This window comes from Centrocercus urophasianus, unplaced genomic scaffold, assembly GCF_019232065.1.
Source record: "Centrocercus urophasianus isolate 14NV4802_14NV808 unplaced genomic scaffold, USGS_Curo_1.0 seq_9, whole genome shotgun sequence".
NCBI lineage: Eukaryota > Metazoa > Chordata > Aves > Galliformes > Phasianidae > Centrocercus > Centrocercus urophasianus.
Window position 1 is genome coordinate 26,403,683 of NW_024885532.1, and position 22,385 is coordinate 26,426,067.

General features: G+C 37.5%; 1 protein-coding gene across 1 annotated transcript in view; it reads left to right on the top strand.

Annotated features, from left to right (window-relative positions):
• Positions 1–22,385, top strand: part of TRPC4 (transient receptor potential cation channel subfamily C member 4) — a 141,403-nt gene that overhangs the window by 48,175 nt on the left and 70,843 nt on the right. The window contains exon 2 of the mRNA XM_042838870.1: positions 2,468–2,872. Within this exon, the coding sequence (XP_042694804.1) occupies positions 2,495–2,872 (378 nt within the window). The 5' untranslated portion in view covers positions 2,468–2,494. The remainder of the gene's footprint in view (positions 1–2,467; positions 2,873–22,385) is intronic.

The window sequence follows — 22,385 nt, forward strand, 5'->3', positions numbered from 1 at the left end:
TTAAAATATACATTAGAGAACATAGCATACTGTGTGGCCAAAGAAATAGGGTGAAAGCCATTGAATACTTTTTAATAAAAATGAATAAAATGTTAATCAATATTTTTATTAATGTTTGTTGTATTATTCCTACAGCTAGCTTGGTAATGAATATAATAACTGAAACTACTGCTAAAAAATAATGAAGATAAATTTTAGAAAGTATTTGATGGTGTTTTGTTTTGTCTAGTTGTGGGAAAGCTGGGCTCAGTATTTTAATTCGGAGAAATATGCACTTCGAAAACAAATTTATTTTCAGCCATGACATAACTATCTAGTAAAGATTATTTTGAAATGAATACTTTTTTTTTTTCTTTTTTTCATGGAGTGGTACTTTTTTTCTAGCATAAGTCATAATTCTAAGATATTTAATATCTGGGTTTTCATTTATGCACCACAATTTCAAAATGTTCTTGGCATGTTTTACAAATAGTTATTCAGGTATTCCAAAAACATAGTATGATATAAAAACTTCATATGAATGGGCCTTGAAGAGCAAGTATCATCTTTGCACAGCTTGAAGTTATTAGGTTTTACCTATCTACATGAGACCTAAGTCATCCTGAAGAAGCAGCTGTAGCCAGGTGATATGCCCTTCAGCATTCAGCAAGAGATCTCCATAGCTGTAATGAGAATGTAGCAACCTAACTTGCATGTAGGTATCTATATATGAATATGTACATTTAGGTTTATTTATTTGGAACTGATTGCACACATTCTTGTTTTCTTCTTGAGCCTGAGAAACAAGAGAGTGAATGGCAAACTGGTAAAATGCAGTATACTAAAAATAAGAATGTGTTCTCTCTGCTCCAGGGGCACAAAAATGTGCAACAGGTAAGTATTTTATTTATAGTGACTGCAACAGAACATAATCCACCAGCTGTGCACTCTCTAGTAGCCTATGGTGCAGACTTATAACACCGTGGAGGAAGAACTGGGAAACATTTTGTTTGCAAAGTGCCATTTCTGAGTTTCTATATATATGGATCTAGTTGCAATTTTTTCCTAGTATATCTCCTTTGCTGCCACCTCCTTACCTCTTGCTCTGTTGATCTGCTCCAGAAAACAAAGAAAAAAACTTATTAATGTCCTTTCTATTTACCTCTCCTTGCACTGCATACAGAGAGTGGAATAGATGAATCACTGCTTCTCATGCCATCTTATGAAATTTTAATCAATCAAAACCTCACAAAATAAAACAAACATTATGTCTTTCTCAATGTTGGAAAAAAAAATGGAGGAAGAGACATTGTGTTAATCAAACTTTTGTTGTCAGCGGAGAAAATGACAAGAAGCTACATTTCTTTGACTAACTGTTTAGCCTTAGCATTTTTTTATGTATGCATACCCTTGTTCTTTTAAGTCACTTTTTTTTGAAGGAACTTCTTTTGAAAAAGCTCTTGCTCAGTAAATACAGAGTAAAAGCAAAGTCATTAAAGTCTTTACCAGCTGCAAGACTTTAGAGTTGTTTCATAGTTGCAGTGTTTCAGTATTTGAGTACAGAATTGAATAGTGCGTTATCAAAACCACGATCTTTATCTACCAGCCCTTGTGATTTATCTTATATAGATTTTTTTTTCCTTTCAGGCTCTGGATTCTAATTTATACGTTTGTAAGTGCTGTCTTGAAAAGCATTTTGTATGAATGTTTTTCTTAATAGTATGTGAGATTAAATAAAAATCTTAGTAGTAAAGCACACTACTGAACTGTGCGGAGTCTATATATTTCAGATAAGTCAGAAGAGACTAATTTATGCTTCTAGGGTATTTGAAGAGCACTTGGCAGAGCTAACAGCTAACAGCTATTCCAACCCTAATGTAGTCTTCCCAACCTAAAGAAACAGGTAAAAAGATCTGTATTCAGTGGACCACACACAGTTACTAGAGTTGGATATCAGAGACATTTGTACAGAAGTCTGAAGAGGGAAAGACCCATGCCACACTGGAGTGCAGGCAGAATAACAGGTGTAAGTCAGACAAAGCTAGGTGTCTTTAGAAGGGCAAAGGAACAGGTTTCAAAGTGGCATACTTGCTACTACTGTCAAGCTCAAAAAAATGTTGCCTTGCAGTACTGGGAAACAGCACCTGCTCATGAGGATACTCTCAAACTTAAGCAAAGATGAGATAGAAGAACTTAGTGAAGGAATGTGGCCGCACATCTGATACAAGCTATGTCACCTCATTCTTGCCACAAGTTTAAGAAATATATATGGTGTGCTGACATCGTACTTTGAGTGAGAAGTATGAACAAGATGGTTACATGTCTTCTTTTCTGCATTTGTTGGTGATTTCACAGGTTATTTTGATAGAAGACATTTACTTTTTTCAACATCACTTTGAGTTTTATATAGTTATATACTTAAAATATTAATTTGGTGCATTGTACCACAAAATACACTATTGATTTAATCTTTCTTTTGATGTTTCAGAGATGAAGTATTAGAATGGCATAAAATATGGCCCAGTTCTACTACAAAAGAAGTGTCAATGCTCCCTACAGAGATCGTATCCCTCTTCGTATTGTACGAGCAGAATCTGAACTGTCCCATTCAGAGAAAGCCTATCTGAATGCTGTGGAGAAAGGAGATTATGCTACTGTAAAGAAAGCATTGGAAGAAGCAGAAATTTATTTCAAGATCAATATTAACTGCATTGATCCCCTGGGAAGAACTGCGCTCCTTATTGCAATTGAAAATGAGAACCTTGAGCTCATTGAGCTGCTCTTAAGTTTTAATGTGTATGTGGGAGATGCTCTTTTGCACGCCATAAGGAAGGAGGTGGTTGGTGCTGTGGAACTGCTGCTAAACCACAAGAAGCCCAGTGGGGAGAAACAGGTATGTACTGGATTTGCTCCTGGTGCCTAGTCTGATCTGATCAAAAGAGGAGAATCATGCAAAGAGCATAAGCAAGAAGAAAAAGCCAAACATCATCCTAGAGCATAAATATTTCAGATCGGAAAATCAATGGTTGTGATGCTGTATTCATTTGTGTTTAGACAACTCTGTCAATCAGTCACATCTGCATATGTCCACAAGGCTTATGGGCTTAATATAGTTGTCATGAGATTTGGCATCTAACAAGTAAGAATAAAAATATTTTTCATCCTTCTTACCCCAGACTTAAGAATGTGTTCCACTTACAGCTGAGTGAAGTGTTAACTACCATTTCTATGAAGCTCGGTGGGGCTCACATTTAGCTTATCACTCTCAAAACTCCCTTTTGGAATACTTGTTTAACTTTGCACTAAATTAGACAAATAGTGTTCATTCAGCCACTTGTAAAGTCTCAACAAAAGCAAAAAGAAATGAACGGATGTGAAGCAATGACTTCCAGTCAGTAAGAAGGAATTGCCAGGGAATGTCTGATTTCCACCTTGTTCAAGCACTCTACCATTTCATTGTTTATGTTACTTTTGCAGATATTTATAGGAAATTGCCTCTCATACTATCTCTAGGTACCTGGGAAAACAGACTGACTCCCACCTCGCTACAGCCTCCTTTCAGGTGGCTGAAGAGAGCAATAAGGTCTCCACTAAGCCACCTCCAGATTAAACCTCCAGGGAAAGAGCAGGCTTCCCTGCAGGAAGGGTCTGGTCAGCCCTCTGTTCCCTTCAGAAGGAAGTCTCCTAAGAATCACCCTTCTTTTGTTCTTGGCAGAGGTAGTCTTAAGGTGTGCAACTGACTGATTTGGCCTTGAACTCACATCACCATCCTCATTTGCCTGTCCCTCAGATTCCAGAGCCTCATATCTATTGTGTAAGGGCACCTGGGAAGACCAAGTAGGCTATGAGGGGATTTGCTTGTCATCCCAAGCAGGGACCTTTTTTCATTCCTCCCTATTTCATAGGGCCCCTCTTTTGCCTTATTACAAGAAGGAATGAGAAGTGCTGCTACTTATGTAGTGTCCCCTCTAGTGCCTTTCTTGTAGGAATGGTAGCTTGTGGCTCCACCAGTCTATCTCACTTATATACTCCCTTAATTTTTTCACCTCCTCTTTCAGATCTGCCACCACACTGTACAGGTCACATGATACACAGGTGATTCCTCTGCTACCCTCTGATAGCACTGATAGGTTCAGGCAGAATTCTTAATTTCACTGAAGGCTTTAATCGCTCCATGTGGTGGTCACCATTTCTTCCAGCTCAGCAAGACACACTGAGAGCCAGGACCCAACTAATTTTAATTCCAGCACTATCTTCAGTAGTCTTGCATCCTGTCTTGTCATGTACATACTAAAAGATACAAGCTCCTTCTCCTGCCTTTGCATGGATCTGAAACATCTTGAGATGTTTCTCATGCACGTCTTGTTCATCCTTCCCATTTTAGGAAAGTAGTGGAGATAGGATGACATAACCCATAAATACTGATACTTTCAGGACTACTTCAGGAAAGAAAGACTTATAAAAAGTTATAATACTGTATTCTGTTTTCATCTATTTCATTTTTTTTTAAATATATTGTAGGTATTGTATGAATGCATTTCAGTGGATAATATAATGGAATGATCAGAACCCTTTCGGATAATGTTTACAATATACTTAAATTACAGTATTATGTACTTGCTACAGGTAGAACTGCAGATGATAGGTAAAAGCATAATTTTTGCTCACAAAATAACATGAATTCTAAGCCTTTTTTTTTTTTTTTTTTTTTTTGTTATGGGAAGAAAGAAATATAGTAGCTCTTTGTACAAATGTGTGTGTCTGCCTTGTCTTCTAGACAGAAAAAGCAACAACAGATTTATGTCAGAGAAGGGGAAGGGAACTAAACTTACTTTGTGTTTGGCTCATTTTATTATTTCTCAGCTGAAAGTACAGATAAGAAAACAACATATAAGACCTTCTCAGTGTGGTGTACCAGGAGCCAGAAGGCACAATGCAAGGCCCAGTGCCAAGTCAGTTAAATCACCTGTCTCCATTCTTCAGCCTCTGTAATAGGAGCTGCTATTTGCACAGTGAAGTTAATCTCACTTAGTGGTAGACATTCAGAATTGTTTCAACTCTAATCTGGCTGCCTGAGCTACAGTTACCAATGGAGAAAAGTGGAGATATTAGGAGAGGAATTCATGCTGCCTTTTGCAGTTACTTGTCTTAAGATGCATAAGGCTCTTTATATGAATGTATGGAACAGCCTGCCCAGGGCTGTGGGCACAGCACCAAGCCTGACAAAGATCAGGAAGCATTTGGACAGTGCTCTCAGAAACAAGATTTGAATTTTGGGTGGTCTGTGTGGAGCCAAGAGTTGAGCTCAGTGATCCCTGTGGGTCCCTTCCAACTCAGTATATTCTGTGATTTTATATCTTTGGGTATGCGTCACATCTTCTGCAATGGAAATGCTAGTGGTACTGCTAGATGGTATGAAAAGCAGTGTTTCTTCTCTTCTTTAGTTTGCTTGTGAGATAATGGTGTTAACATCCTCCTCACATTTCATCTGTCTATTTTACAAATGCTAACACTCTTTTCACGATATATTTGCTGAGGGTCTGCTGATTACTATAAAGCATGAAGAATAATCATGGATCATTTGAACAGTGACATCTCCATTTGTGTCTGCACAAGGCTAGGAAAGCTCGTTACAAATGCAGATGCTACATGCAAGCTAGTGCTTGCAAAAAAAGTGTCCTTTAAAAAAGCTGTGATTATTTGCATGTTCAGACTGTTGTTTGTATTGGGGACCCCAACAATCACTAAGCTTCTACATGTGACATAAATGTAGATAATCAGAATGGCTCATTTTTAGAACAGGGAACGATGAGGTGAATATAAGTGTAGGTTACATTTTTGCAGTAAGCATTTTGCTGTTGTGAAGCAGATAGAACTGCATATTAAGCATAATCAAAAGTAGCATGCTGGTTGAAAATTCATTACAACGAGCTAGAGATTTAAAATCTGATTGTTTAGAATTATATGCTAAAACTTATATTCTCAGTCTGTGGACAGAAAGCTACATTTTCCTCACAGGATCAAGTTCCTTTTGAAATTCTATTTCAAACTACAGCTTAACTTTCTTTGATTACTTTTGTTATTTGTAAATATTTGCCATTATGTTTAGATGATGATTCAGTTTTAGACTCTGTGTTTTCATAACATGATATCTTTGTCTGTTTGGTTTTCTTCTTCTTTGTGTAAAGTTGGTCATGTGTGGTAAAATCTTGGCCCTTGGAGTTAGTCAGAGTTTTGCCATTAAGTCACTGTGGTCAAGATTTTACTCTCTTGGTTTTTTTTTTGTTGTTGTTGTTGTTGGGTTTTTTTGTTTGTTTTTTTCTTGAAGAGAAGTTATTTGCAGAGGGGGGAGATTAATAACAAATAAGAAAAATATGTGTGCTAAATATTGCCAACTTGAAGAAGTTTAGATTCCCAAATATTTTATTGGTGATGAGTATTCAAGTGTATATATATATATAAGCATTCAAGTATATATATATATATATATGTAAAATTCATAATTTACAATTAAATGAATTAGCTCTATTTTTTTATATATTCTTGAGATAATGTTTTATATATAAGGAATAGCTAATTACAGCTTCATCTTCATCAAATAATCTGGTAATATTTTAAATTAAAGGATTTCTAAGCATAGAATTTAATGCATAGTTCAAGAGCTCACAGGCCACATCAGAAAGTCAGAAAAAAACTTAGTTTGTGCCAACAGAAAGGTACAGCTCTTCAAGACAATTGAAATGTCTTTGGAAAGAAGTAATTTTCCTTCAAAATTTGGTGCTTTAAAACATTTAAATATTTAAAAGGAAAAGGAGAAAAAGAGTGAAAAGGTGTTAACTCTAAGCAAGAATCAATGCATTTAATTAAAATAATACTTTTGTTCTGCATTTTTTAAATTTTATCCAAAGAATATTTTCAGAATCAAGAAGGACCACTTATTTTTCCTCTTTAATGTTATCCCCCTCAAAAAAACATTCAGTCAGATCCTGTTTAAGTTGAATCTAAACTCCCCAGTCTACTTAGCCCTCAGCTGTTGGGCTCCACCATATGTAGCGTGCTTTGGATCTCAAAGACTTGTACAAGAGTTACAGTAGTTTTAAGTTGATTATCAGTACATGGATACATTTGGTGCCATCTGGTGACTACAGATGAAGCACATATATTTAACAGCTTAGAATTGTATTTGATTATTTCTTTCAGAAACCTCCTCAGTGAAGTTTTTGTGCTATACGTTAGTATTACTAAGAAAATGGTTATTCGTCACTTGCATTATATTTTCAAATTTTTTTAGCTGCAGCAGCTGCTACAGCACATGTAGAGGAAAATAACACAAGGTGAACAAGTTGAGGAAAACTTACCCATGTACTTTTAAATTATCAGTTTTTCAAAGCCATATGTCCTGAATTATCTGCCAAGACACTTGTTGCTTATGCTGATGGACAGTTGAATGCCAACTTAAGAGGGGAAAAAAATCACTGTTCCTTAAAATTTAGAATCTGCTGGAAATATTTTTATCTTATTAAACCTTATAAGCATACAGTGTTTACAGAGGGGATTTAGGTTAGATATCATAAAAAACTGGAAGATAGTACGTGTATTCAAACTACAGTATGCTTTGCTGCTTAACAAACCCAGGCATCACTCTCTATCTGGATGACTGTTTGCTTAGATATGCATGTATATTCAGGGAAGAGGGGAGCTGTCTCCTGAGGATGCTACAAAGAGCATAAGTGCAGTTGAAATCTTATTTATTCAACCTGAATCTGTGTAGCATCCTTATTACTTGACAGTCTAGAACAGGCACGTCCACTCCTCTGCCTACAGGCCACACGTGGCCTGGCCCAGCCTGTCCTGCAGCTGCCCCGTCCCATGCCATCATGGCGGCAATGGCTGAGCAACCTGGCTCAACAACAAGCATCCATCGCTCACAACAGCCACTCATTGAAGTGCTATTAACACTGTCTGGCCTGAAACCTAGACAAGGGGAGGATGCTAACTCACCTCTAGCCCTCTAGCAAAGGCCACACACACACAGAGTCTAATTGAAACTTGTGTATATTACATGTTTCACGCACTTGTGCCACTTGGTTAGTATAATGCAGTCATTGTGGATAACATTTTAACTTACCTAATGTGATCCAAAAAGAAAACAGAACCCCAAAAAAGAAAAATCTTCAATGAAGGATATGCTTGACAAAACATGGACAGATGAGTACTTATTTATCAAGACAAATAATATGGCACTATGCTTATATTTGTAAGGAAATATTATCAGGTTTCAAGGATAACACTTTGAAAAAAATGTAAGCAAAAAATGTTGCTAAATTTGATGCCTATCAAGGAACATTTTGTAAAGACAAAATATCAGAACTGAAAAAATTCTGTCGTCTCAGAATTTTTAATTTTACAAGTTAAAACTGAATCGGACTCTGTTATAAAAGTCCGTTATGTTGTAGCGCATCTGACTGAAACAAACAAACAAACAAATAAATAAATAAAAACCATTTACTGGTGGTGAGTCTGTTCAGCATAATCTGCAATGTGTGGCAATATAATTTGTCCTGATAAAAAGAACGGGATTTTATAAAAACAGTTTGTCTCTCCAGACTGTAGCCATAGCTAGCTGAAGTAAAGAAACAGGAAAATATATCAAAGAACATTTGGAAAGTAAAACTGCTAATTTTGAATGTTATACTGCAGCAGTAGATGAAATTATTGATGCTGCAGATATGGCTCAATTTGCCATCTTTATTAGAGGTATTCGTAAGAAACATAACGTCTCTGAAGAAATGGTTTCTTTCGTGCCATTAATAGACACAGCTAAATCTCTCCATACGTATCAAGCAGTAAAAATTAAACTAAAGTGGTTTTCTTTAACCTTTGTCAGCATAGCTGATATAGCTACTGATGGTGCTCTGGTGATGGCTGGAAAAAAGTAAGGACTTATGCAATTAATTGACAATGATGAAACTGCTGCTAGAAACACGTCTGATGAAATATCACTGTGCTATATATAAAGAAAACATATGCACAAAAGCTTTAGAAATGAATAATGTCACACAAATGATCACCAAAGCTCTGAATTCATAATATCCAAGGGATTCAATCACCATCAATTCTAGGAATTCCTTAAAAATATTGATTCTGATTATGGGACATCATTTACTCTTCTGAAGTAAGATGCCTAAGTCAGGGTGTACTGTGAAGAAGAGTTTATGATTAATGAAACAAAATCATTTAGGAATCAAAATTTGTGCCAGAACACAAAAATTAAAAATGGTTCACAGATTTAGCATATTTGATGGGTTTGACTGCTCATTTAAATGAGTTAAATACGCATCTTCAAGGTGAAAATCAACTTATCAGTGCTATGTTTCAAAGCAAAATAGTGTTTGAAATGAAACTTTATATGGCAAGATCAAGTTATGGCAAATGATTTTATGCATTTTGATACACTGGCTATACTGTCCTGTGAATAGAAAAAAATGTGCAGCCTTGCTTTCAGATTTGATAAAAGAATTCAAGAATAGGTTTCAAGATTTCCAAAGAAGTCTTAAGTTTTTTGGTATATTTGTGACTCCATTTTCATTTGACACAAATAAAATACCTGTGAATTTTCAAACAAAAGGTATAGGGTTGTAATCAAATACACAACTCAAGAAATTTGATCGTGTGTCTTTATTAGACTTTTATAAGCCCTATTACCAGAGAAAAAATATGCCTTGCTTCAAAATCACACCTTTTTCATGCTATCATTTTTTGGCAGTATGTACTTTTGTGAACAACTATTTGTACAGGAAAGTTAAAATTTCATTAAAAATGTCTGAGAATCCACTAAGAATGGCAACTGCTTCCAGTCATCCAGACTGGTGCATTAGTTTCACAAAAACAAGGTCAAATATCCCACTAGTTGCTCTCTTTTTATATGATTTTAATGATTTAATAAAAATAATGAATAATGCAGTAAAATAATAATAAAATATTTAATAAGTTATTAAAATAATATTTTTGTTACTTACATACATCAGTTATAGTATATGTTTTATATGCCACCAAAGACAATTCCATTTCACTCAGTGCTGCCCAGGCTAGCCAAAAGTTAGGACACCCATGGTCTAGATTCAGGGCATAGGGAACATCATGACTAAAGTGTTTACAGACATTGTTTAGTCATGCTTTTGTGACTTCTTGTTTACTATTAGATACTGTTTTTGTGATGTTGGTGTTTTTATAGGTAGGTGCTCAAGAGACAACTTCCTGCAGATGTCTGGAAAAACAAAGTCAGGCTAATGCAGAAATGACATTCACAAACATAAGGAGGTTGCAGGACGGGCGGGGGAAGTGATCATATTAGTATGTCCCTTGCTCACTCATTCCACAGTATGGAAGCTTATAAACATGAAAACACAGCTTGTCATGAAGAGGGGGTCATGGAAAGAAGGTGGAAGTTGGATGTCTCCAATCCCTGCAGCACTATTCCAGTCTGCTGTAAACCTGAAATTTTACTAGACATCAAAGTAGACTGGGAGGTATAGCTGCTATACAGCAGATTTTTCAGTCTCTAGCTCGTTGGATGCATCACTCTTGTACCCTCTTCAGAAGTGGTGCTGGTGTCCTCAGTGAGACATCTCTGTCTCCTGCACAGTTATCTCACTGCTATCAGTTCCTATACATCACCTGTTCATTTCTGGGGTGTCCTGGCAAGGTACAGTATACTAACTTTTTCTCATATTTTGTTTGCAGAACTTTAGCAGTCAATGTGTAACAGTGCAAACATTCTGAAGCTCCTAAACTCTCTGCTAAAAAACACACACAGCAAAGCTAGATATCTTTGCAGACAAAGTGCCTTCAGTCTGGCAGCATTACCTAAAACGGATAAAAATTCCAAAGGTGAAAAGTCAGGAAATAGCATGAAAGCAGAACTGAGCCTGAAGAGTCGTTCTGTTTTACTGAGATAATGACAGCCTAGATTTGGTATATCTTTAACAGCTTCTGGGTCTCTAGGTCTGACATAGCACCCTGAAAATTCCCCTTGTATCCTCTTCACCCACTCTGGTCATTTCATGTCTCTTGGTATCCTTATACTTCTTAAAAGTGCCTCTGAGAAGTCTGAGGAGTCTGAACTGAAGCTACTTCTCTTCTCTGAAGCTGTGCTCATAGCCTAACTTCAGTCTCAGTTGGAGTCCTCTCAGCATACACAGAGCATTCAGTCAGTTTCAGTCCATTATTTTCTTAACAGGACTCCTAAAATTATCTAATTGTCCTAGCTCTCCCTTGCCTCACAACGCAGTGGTGTGCACAGGGAAGTTGCTGTGCTGGGGTTGTACCTCCTCCTAGTAGCAATGCTGGTCGTGAAGGAGAGGATCAGGTAAACATATACAGGTTGAAGTTCTAGATTACATGCCATGGACTACAAAGATGCTGGAAATGCTCTTTCAGATTTTCTCCTAATTAGAGAGCTGAGGCTTACAGTGGTGAAGCAGAGGCAGAAGGAAAGATGTAATGAGCACTGCATAATGCCTTATAGTTTTCCTTATCTAAATCATTTCCCCAGTAGCATTGGAAAATATCAGTCACAGTCACTTGTGTAATGTTCTTTGTCTGTTGAGATTAAAGCATCATTTTTTGTTTTGAAAATGTCTCCCACAGAAGTTCATGAACTAAGTTCCTTTTTGAATGTTCTGATTAATGGCAGTCTAGCTAGTAATGAGTATGGAGGAGGCAATGCAACACTATTTTGTCGAGCTTGAAGTATACAGTCTTGAAGTGGAATGTGAGGGCACAAAGTTGAATCTTCCCACTCTGAGTGGGTAGCTGAATGCTTTTTTCTTTTTTTACAGTGGTATCTTATTAATTGTAATTCTCTGACAGATTTTAAAATATTGAGAGACAGAGATGAATGTGAGAGGCTGTGTAGAGGATAATCCAGCTTATTAATTGCATACATAGAGCAGTTTATCCACATGTTCAATCTTTAATATAATCATTTGGACACATGGAAACAACATGTGGCTCTGAAGGAGAGGTGTAACATAAGAATGGAAATGATTAATTGCATGAGAGATGAAGATAGGGATTTAAAAAGGTATTGTTCTTCAATTTTTTTTTAGACAGAACTATTTCAAGTTTAAAAAAAAAAAGCTGCAAGTGTCATTAGACCTTGGTAATGCATCAAAATTGTCTGTATTTGTATGCATCACAGAAAGGTGGGTAGCTATGCAGAAAAATCTGTGACAATTACTAAGGAAAGACTTCAGAAGCTGGTGCCATCAAATACTGCTGCAAGTAATTTCAATATTGAGGTAGGCAGTGTATTCTACAATATGCACCCATCACCTTGTAACAAATGTTAAATCATAATATTCCAAATATGAAGTATGGCAAGAGAAACATGCCAAAATATGGGGGAAATGTGACAGCTTTTTGACCTGTACAAAATTATGACCCATTTTGTTACTGGCACCATAAGCACTGTAGGATTCTTAAGGCCAGATTACTGGCAGGTGTTATTGATGATGATTTACTAAGCCTCCTTTTTAGCAGTTTTCAGAACTTCATAACATATTGATGAGAACAAATACACGTTTAGTACAGTGGCAATTGGTGATAAAAAATACACTCCAAATGTTATTGATTTTGAAATTTTTTTTTTTGTCATTTTTTGCTGGCTTTTCAACTTTTTGTTTTCAGCTCATTCTGCAAATGAAAGCACTTTGATACTGCAAGGAGATAAGTGAAGATTAAGCCATTGAAAATATAAAATGTACTAAGAATAGGAAAGAAAATCTTTAAAGGTTTATGCAAAAATGAGGTCCTTTTTTCAGTGCTGTTTTACTTTCCCCTCTTTATATATTTCCTGATAGTCATTTTATAGCACTCACCCAAGTTTATAATAATAAAAGAAAATGTCCAAAATCTCTGCCTTCTACAGTTAGTAGACAAGTCTCCTTTGAAGACATTCAAAACCTACCTGGATGTTACCCTGCTGGAAGCAGGGAGTTTGGACTACATGATCCCAAGTTGTCCTGTTCAACCTCATCTACTCTGTGTGATTCAGCATGTGTGATTGCTGTTCATTTGGCTATGCAAGTTAACTTTTGAAGTTAACAAATATGAAGTATTCAAGGAGCACTATAAACAATCTACTGTCCCCTCTGATTAGAGCAGTTTCTCAAGGGGCAATTAATGGTGTTGCTCTTTCTGAGATAGACTGAGTAGGTATGTGTATAAATGTGTATACAGGTATATTTATATATGGACTGGGAGCCGGGCCCCAGTTCAAACACCTGAAGCTGACAACAGTGTAGTTAGTGGTAGAGTCCCATTCCTCTGCAGAGACATCTCTTGTCTCAAGATCTTTCTTCATCTGTGAGTCACTGTGCTGAAGAGCAGTTACCTGAAATTTGCCTTCTTTGCCTTCACCTCTCCTAAAAAGACAGACTGAGGGAACTGGGATTGTTTAGATCGGTGAAGAGAAGGCTCTGGGGGTACCTCACTGTGGCCTTCCAGTACTTGAAGGGAGTGTATAAACAGGAAGGGGAATGACTGTTTACATGTGTTGATAGTAATAGGACAAGGGGGAATGGTTATAAACTAAGACAGGGGAGATTTAGGTTAGATTTTAGGAGGAAGTTTTTCACACAGAGGGTGGAGATGCACTGGAACAGGTTGCCCAAGGAGGTTGTGGATGCCCCATCCCTGGAGAGCTAGGCTGGATGTGGCTCTGGGCAGCCTGGTCTGGTGGTTGGCAACCCTGCACATAGCAGGGGGGTTGAAACTAGATGATCGTTGTGGTCCTTTTCAACCCAGGACATTCTATGAATCTGTAAATCTATGAAATTAGTTATATGCAAGGAGAAGTAGAAACAAATGGACTACTTCATGGTGATCACTTCTGTAGAGAAAACAGACCTAGGGGTGTTGCTCAATGCTTACCTGAACATGAGCCCGCAGTGTGCCCAGGTATCCAAGAAGATCAGTGGCATCTTGGCTTGTATCAGAATTGACATTGCCAGCAGGAGCAGCGAAGTATTTGCCCCTCTGTATTCAGCAGTGGTGAGGCCACACCTCAAGTACTGTGTTCAGTTTTGGTCCCACACTTCAAAAAAGACATCAAGGCCCTGGAGTGTGTCCAGAGAAAGGCAACTAAGCTGGTGAGGGATCTGGAGCACAGGCCTTAATGAAGAGCAGTTGAGGGAGCTGTTATTGTTCAGTCTGGAGGAGGCTCAGGGGAGGCCTTACTGCTCTCTATAACTACCTGAAGGGAGGTTGTAGTGAGCTGGGGTTGGCCTCTCCTCTTCTGTAACTAGTGATAGGACGAGAGGGAATGGCCTCAAGTTCCACCAAGGGAGATTCAGGCTGGATGTCAGGAAATACCACTTTTCCAAAAGAGTGGTCAGGCGCTAGAATGGGCTGCCCAGGGAGGTGGTGGAATCACCAACCCCGGAGGTATTCAAGGAAGGTTAGGACACTGTGATGAGGGACATGGTTTAATGAGAACTATCAGTGATCAGCAGATGGTTGGACTGGGTGATCCTGTGGGTCTTTTCCTACCTTGGTGATTATGTGATTCTACAATCAGTCTTTGAGAGTGAGTCATGCAGTCATCCCTAATGATCTTAAAATGTATGGTTTTTAAAATGATTATGCACAGGCGAAACCTATGACAATTAAAAGAAAAATAAAAAACAGAAACATGCCACTGTTGAGGAGCTTGCTCATATATAGCCCTACACTCTATCATCAACTTCGCTCTCGTTGCAAGACATCTGTCATTTTTGTTCTATGAACACTGAACTTAGTGAAATATTGTTTCCACACACCTGTGTGCATCATAATTGAATTTCCTTTGGTTTTAATAAGTTTTAAATGTTCATCAAAACTTTTTAAGAGGTTGGTAATTTCATAATTTGTTTTTTTGTTGTTTTTTTTGGGGGGGGGGCCGGGGTTTGTTTTTTTTTCCTGTGGGCATGTGATTTTTTTGGCATCTGGTAATATAGTTCAGTTCACACTCCAGAATTTTCTTTACAGAATCACAGAATGGCCAGGGTTGGAAGGGGCCTCAAGGATCATGAATCTCCAACCCCCTTGCCACAGGCAGGGCCACCAACCTCCCCATTCAATACTAGACCAGGCTGCCCAGGGCCCCATCCAACCTGGCCTTGAACACCTCGGGGGCAGGGCATCCACAGCCTCTCTGGGCAGCCTGTTCCAGCATCTCAACACTCTCTGTAAAGAATTTCCCCCTGACATCCAACCTAAATCTTCCCTCCCTCAACTTAAAACCATTTCCCCTTGTCCTGCTGTTATCTACCATTTCAAAGAGTTGACTCCCCTCCTGTTTGTAGGCTCCCTTTAGGTATTGAAAGGCCACAATGAGGTCACCTCGCAGCCTTCTTTTCTCCAGTCTGAACAAGCTCAGCTCCCTCAGCCTGTCTTTGTAGGGGAGGTGCTCCAGTCCCCTAGTCATCTTCACGGCTCTCCTCTGGACCCTCTCCAACAGCTCTCTCTGTCTTTCTTGTACTTGGAGCTCCATACCTGGACACAGTATTCCAGATGGGGCCTCACAAGAGCAGAGTAGAGAGGGACAATCACCTTCCTGTCCCTGCTGGCTACCCCTCTTCTGATGGAGTCCAGGATACCATTTGCTTTCCGAGCTGAATTTAGATCTCAGTCATCCATCTTCTGAGCATTTCCTGGAACAGCCCAACAAATTCCAGAGTCACAGTGGGGTGACTGACAGTACCCATTAATGTGATTACAGTCTTACTTAGAATTACTTACAGTTTTAGGAGACCACCACTTACACTCTCAATTTATCAAACATTTTCTGGATGGAAGTTACATATGTCATATATTGTACTGACAGAAATCTTCTAATTACACTTTATGCCAGTGTTGAAATTCACATCTTCCATATCTTCACCCCAGACTGGCAGGGGTCAAAATTATTTCCCTTTTAAATTGAGCTAGTAGAAGCTGGTACTAAAATATTTTGTAAGTCTGTAGGTTTCTGGCAGGAAAGAAATGAAACCTGAAATATTCACTCTCAAAACTTACTTTTCATATTATGTTCATATTATGTCAATATATATATAAGCATTTATAGAAAATGAAAGAAAAATAATCTGTCACCATTTTATTTGCTTCCTACCTGTTTTGTGATGTCAACTATTAGTACAAACATACTGCCTGACAAGTTGAAATTTCTCTTCCCTGCTCACTTACACCTCTGCTTATTAAGTCTCTGTTACTACCATGCACTGAGTAGAGTAATAATCTATTTTCATATGCTCAAATCAAAACTTTTTACATCTTAGTGCATGATAGGGTTAGTTCTCTAACCCTAGCTGCATTACTAGGATGCACTGTGTACAAGATGTATAAGAGATCAAGAGATATGATCAATCAGTAAGTTCAGGAGGACAGAAACACAGAAATAGAACTAACACAAAATATGAAAAGATTTGGACCAATCCATTTTCGCCTTAGCACTAGTTTCAAAGGCTTCTTTATAGCAGTCTACCCTAAAATACTTTTAATATCCTGCTAATAGTCTTTCAGAGCATAGGGAAGTATATATAGTAAGGTATATCTCTCTCATTTCTCCTTTTATATCTTTGCAGTGGAAATTTCAAAGGCTATGTATCTATATATACATACATTTAATTTCTATCAGTCTTCTCTGCTACAAGGGCTGCTTCATGTTCCCAGAACCTCATAGTCAATCAGATTGTTCTATTGATTTTTAGATGTGGGAAGAATCTTAAAGTGTCTACCGTTAAGGAAATGAACACAGGTGAGGATAAAATTATTAAAGTGCAATTTTCAGTCCTCTACCTGTTAAAGACTGTTCAGTTTTTTCTGCCAGTACAGCTGCATTAACTTTAATCTCCTCTATTTTATACGAACAAGTCTTGGTCTTCATCTTCCAAAGTTAGAATACTTGCAGTATGCTTCAAAAGCTAGAGCTGCTGCTAAACAACAAAGCACAGCATAACTAAGGAACATACCAGGAATAACATGGTCATGAAAGTGATTGCTATAATGTTTCTCTGCATCCTTTTTATTGTTTATGGGTGTCGTGGTTTCAAGCGTGATAGGACAAGGGGGCCCCTTTCTCACCTTTGGAGGACAAGGAAAATAAAAAAAAGACCCAATTAAGATAAGGAGAGAGAACAAATTTACTGCAAATGGTAAAAGAATGTAAGAAAATAATAAGAAATAGAGTTACAATTAATAACTCAAATGGAAGAGAGAGGAAGGCTATGATCGTACTGCTGCTCACTGTGCTGCCTGAAGCTGGAAGCCATCTCACCTCCATCACCTGGAACTGCAGATCATGTGGAGGCCCTTGGGAAATGTAGTATATACATCTCAGTGTATCTTTTGGAGAATCAGAACTCATGTGGTACAGCTAGAGAGCACGAGACTAGGAAATACAGCTCCGCAGTGCACTGTGTCTCTGTACCCAACACCCTGTTGCATGATATCATCATGATATGGAATACTGATATAACTAGGACAGTGGGGTTTCTATATCCTTTCAATATTCTTTCATATTTCCTTGCATAATATTTTGAAAAGATACTGGGCATATTTTTCCTAAAGTGTCTTTTACATTTGTCTGATTTCTGATTTGTTCTTTGACTGTACAACCTTTTAAATTTTCTTAAGATATGAAGTTTATTTCCCAGGTGTGAAGATATCACATTTCAATTTGAAATACTAAGTAACTGCAATCAGTTCTAAAAGAAATTAGCTAATTCACACTCTTCCCCCTGAACACTTATTTCTCCTTAACAGTCTGTTGACGCGTAGAGAAGCCACCAATCCATTACTCTTTTTTTCAAAACCTCCTTTTAAAAAAGACATATCTATCATTCCGTAGCCAGCAGGACACCTTTTTGCTTTTATGCCTGTGAAGCTGAGGTAAAATCAAAGGATCCATGTCAGACTAAACGACCCTTTCTAACTTTTCCCTTGAGACTTCCATGGAGAAGCAAGACCACTTACTCTCACCTCCCCAACTGACTCTTGGAACCATCCTGCGAGAAGGCTGGGGAAAAGCAAGAGCTCTTCCTCTGAAGTGGTTTCTCTCTGATGGTATGCTAAAGTGCACCATACTGCTTTCTCATTCCTTCTTCTCAGTGGAAAAGGGGGAGAAAATGCCATGAAAAAGAGTGCAAGGATTGAGATAATGACAGGGAGATCATGCACCAGTTACTGTCATGGGTAAAACAGAGCCAGCACAAGGAGATTAATGTAATTTACAGCCTATTACTAACAGACTAGAACAGTGAGAAGTAAAAGCAAACTAAAAATACCTGCTCTTCCCCTCAACACCTTCTCATACAATTTTCCCCTGAACAATGCTAGGATATGGGGGATGCAGTCAGCCCATAACATTTTGTCTCTACCACTCCTTCACGGTCAATTTGCTGCTGCCCCGGTGTGAAATCCCTCCCACAGAATTCTGTCTTTCCCAAACTGATCCTGCATAGGCTTCCCTCCGGCAGTAGCTCTCCAAGCACTGCTCCAGCAAGGCTCCATACTGCAGGGCTCACCCTTCATGTTTTGCTCCACACAGGTCCCCATGGGCAGCAGCTCTCCCAGCCCTCCGGGTGACCTCTGAAAACAGAATATCAGCAATAAACTTAAAATGATTTTGCCTGTTTGGACTGTCTTGCCTTTGAGAAAAGAAACTGTGCATACATGTAAAAAGATTGAAGTGAGAAGGACTCACCCAAGTCTAATTCTGAATATTTTCAAAGTTTTGATTTTTGCTTCTCTTGCTGAAAAAGGCTTATATGAGTTTGATTACGATTTAAGAGAAATAATTTAAATTATCCTTAAATTGTTTCCATACGATCTTTTTTCTTTCATATATTTTTCCCTACCATCTTCATTTTCTTTCTACATTGTTCCTAAGTGAAAACAAAACTCATACTTGTCATTTGTCATTCTGAGCACTCAAGCAATGCTCAAAAATCCTACCTGAGAAGCTCTTCTCATTCAAGTTTCAAAAATATATGTGGTGAGAGAACAGGTCCCAACTTCAGAGCAAAGAACAAATTCAAACTATCCTGACAGTCACTAATTATTTATATAAGTCATTTCTTGCCATTGCTCAAGATACTGAATTGACTGAAGTAAGGACATATCCATCCACTCAGAATGCTCATGGGAAAACATTAATTGAAAATGACCACTTTTATGTACAGCAGTATTTTGGATCAACTCCCAGACATACAAGAAGGAAAAAAAAAGAAAAGAGAAATGAAGTGCTGAAGGCTTTCTCAGCAGTCACACCCAACAAATGTATGTCCCAAATCTGTCAACTGAAGTATCTTTTTCTATGATTCCATCTGGAAACTGTCACTGATACGTTTTACATCTCCTTTCCAATCTCTATTCTCCGTTTTCAAATAAAAAAAAACCTGTACTTTTATTACACTAGGAGGATTCCAAAGAATATAATCAAATATACTGCCTGTAAGTACCTAGAAGAAAACGCCAATATGAGTAGCAGGTTACCTGGATTTGTCAGGAATAAATCTTGTCATAACAACACAATTTCCATTCATCACCAGATAGCAAGCTACATAGGTTAGGGCAGAGCAGATCATATAGCTCAAGTTTTGTAAAATTTCAGAAGCTTTCACTCAAAATATTGACTAAGTGCAGTTGCCAACAGTCCTCTGTAAAGCAGAATGAGTGAAGGATGAAATGAGCAATTCTGCAAGGGTCTATTCCAATCAATATATTAATTTATGACGCTTAGAATGAAATAGAAGGGGCGTGTTAAAGCTGTATACGACATAAAACTGAGGCAGTCACAGATCTGTTGCAGGGCACAATTAGAATGCAGGATGATTTTGGCAAACCAGATAAATGATTTCTATGAAAATAGAATAGTTTAGTAATAAGTATCAGGTTGTAAATGAGCAGAAAGAGTCAGCCAAGTATAAACTAGAATTCAATATAGCTAAGACAACAACATGTCATGGGCAATTAAAACTAATAGAAAATGACAAGACAGTACCACATCAATATCACACTTGGTCACCTCAAAAGAAGATGAGATATATAAATTTGTCCTCCTCTATACTGAGAAGTGGTAAAGAATGTAGAGAAAGAATTTAGTAGTCTCATAGAAGTTAGAAAACATGCTCCATAGCACAAGTCTGAAGGAATGAGAGTGTTTAAAAGAGAAAAAGGAAAGTATAGTAAATAAATAAGGTTTTCATTGCATCCACATTTTATAAAGCAAAGCACTGTACGCTTAATCTGCGCAAAGGTGAAACAAATTAAATATCATAAAAGTTACCAGAAAAGAGTGCAACATATCCATTCATCACTGCAAGACTTCAAGAATAGTTTGATTAAATATCTGTGAGGAACGGTGTAGTGTAGTTACCATGCTTGAACTGCAAGCACTGTCAAGGGGACAAACAAGAGCTTCTCAGGACTGTTTCCTCCCCATTTTATGCCATGTGATGCTTCTATTGCTCTAGTCTTATACACTATTTGACTGGAATGTTTTTCAGTTGTCTTAAGAATATATTATTATTTGAATCATGGGACAGTGCAAGTCATCATCATTGTTTAGAAAATGTTGGTTTCAGTGAATTATGAAATGCTGTTGTAATTATTTTTCTTAATATATAGTAGCATTAATTCTCTTTGTGCATCTTGGCTGGTACAGAAACTGGAAGTCGTCAGTCTATGATGTGACTGTTGAAGCACAATAATTCATTTAGCTATAATAGTATGAGCATGAAAAAGCATTAGAAAACCACTAGGTCACAGCTTATGCTAGTTTAAGTGTAACTGATAAGAGAGAAAAACTGTGAGATTTGGAAAACTGAGCTTGAACTTGGATGAAGTATAATTAAAATAACTCAGGCTTGTCAATGTAACTTTAGTAATGTCCTGTGTACACAAAAGGCAAGCCCTGAAGCTTTCTTAAATGTGACAGGGATTTAGTATTGGCTATGGCAACTTCCCCATTGCTTGTCATGTCCCAGAAAAGCTGAAAGAAAATTTTTAGCAAAACAAATGGACATGATATTACATAACCACTATTCTAACGAGGAAGAAGTTACACCTTGCAAACTAGAATGTGTATTAGCAACAACTAAGGATACGTAGGCCTGATCCACGGACATATTTACGACTCTTACAGTGTACACTGAAGTGGGTTTTCAGGTTTTCAGGAGAATCAAAACTGGCAGCTCGGTGCCCTACTAAAGTAGGATAGAAAAAAGAAAACTCCACCAGATAGCATGTTTTAGCATTAACTGTTAACACCTTCTGCTCACAAACTGGAAAACTGGACAGAATGATGACTGGTGCAGGTTTGGAGATGTGAGTTAGGGTTAGGTGCAGATTGGCATTAGCATGAAGTAGCTCAGACACTAAATTGTGAGCTAGTTCAGAGCACAGTCTGCTAAGTAAATTATTTTTGGGTCATACGCTAAAGCAAGTATTTACCAAACTTGAGCTATCTAAAGTTAGATATCTGTTTTGATATGTTTATTGAAGCATCCCGTTTAAAGAACATCTCTGGGCTGACTTGACAAAATAATACTTTGTTGGGAAAACATTAAGGACATTAACAAAATTAGTCTTTAGTACTGAAATGATAAAATAGTTTCATCATAATAATTTTATCTAAATCCAAACGTAGGGTATCGTTCCTTTCTATTGTTAAGTTATAGGCAAGTTTTGGAGTGAAGCTCAGTTTCAAAATTAAAAAAAAAAAAAGAGAAAAGAGTGAGAATCTTTTGTTCAGATATGGCCACACCAAAATCTGAGGTTTAATTATTATTTTTTGCTAAATCTTCATAAAGCATCATTTGTTCAAAAAAGTAGACACGTCTAGGAAAAGCAGAAAGAGATGGTCTGCCTAGGCAACCTGAAGTGACCACCAGAACTGGGAACAAATCTCATGTCCTGAGGTCCAGATAAGTTGCCAGCTGGTATTGCCTTAAGCCAAATTGACTGTTTTTTTTTTCACCTGAAATGTATCTCCCACTTTTTCTCTTCATATCAGCATTTGGAATCTGACAGAAGACACTTCCATTTCAAAACTGCAGCCAAAGAAATCTTCCCACCACAAAGTTAGTGGCTAAGATTTTATTTTGGCTAATCACTCCTTCCATTTTACTGTGAAACAGATCCTATAATTTAACACAAGTGGGCGGTGGCCTTACATGTCTAGTAATTTGAAGTCTTAATATATTTTAAATAAGAATCAATATTTTAATATTTTAAATGTACATCAGCAATTCATATTTAATTCAGACCCAAAATGATTAACATCACTTGACCTCAGATATGTCCTGCCCCATTTCTTTCATCTCTGTGGCTTGTGGACAGATGCCAGAAAAAAAAAAAAAAAA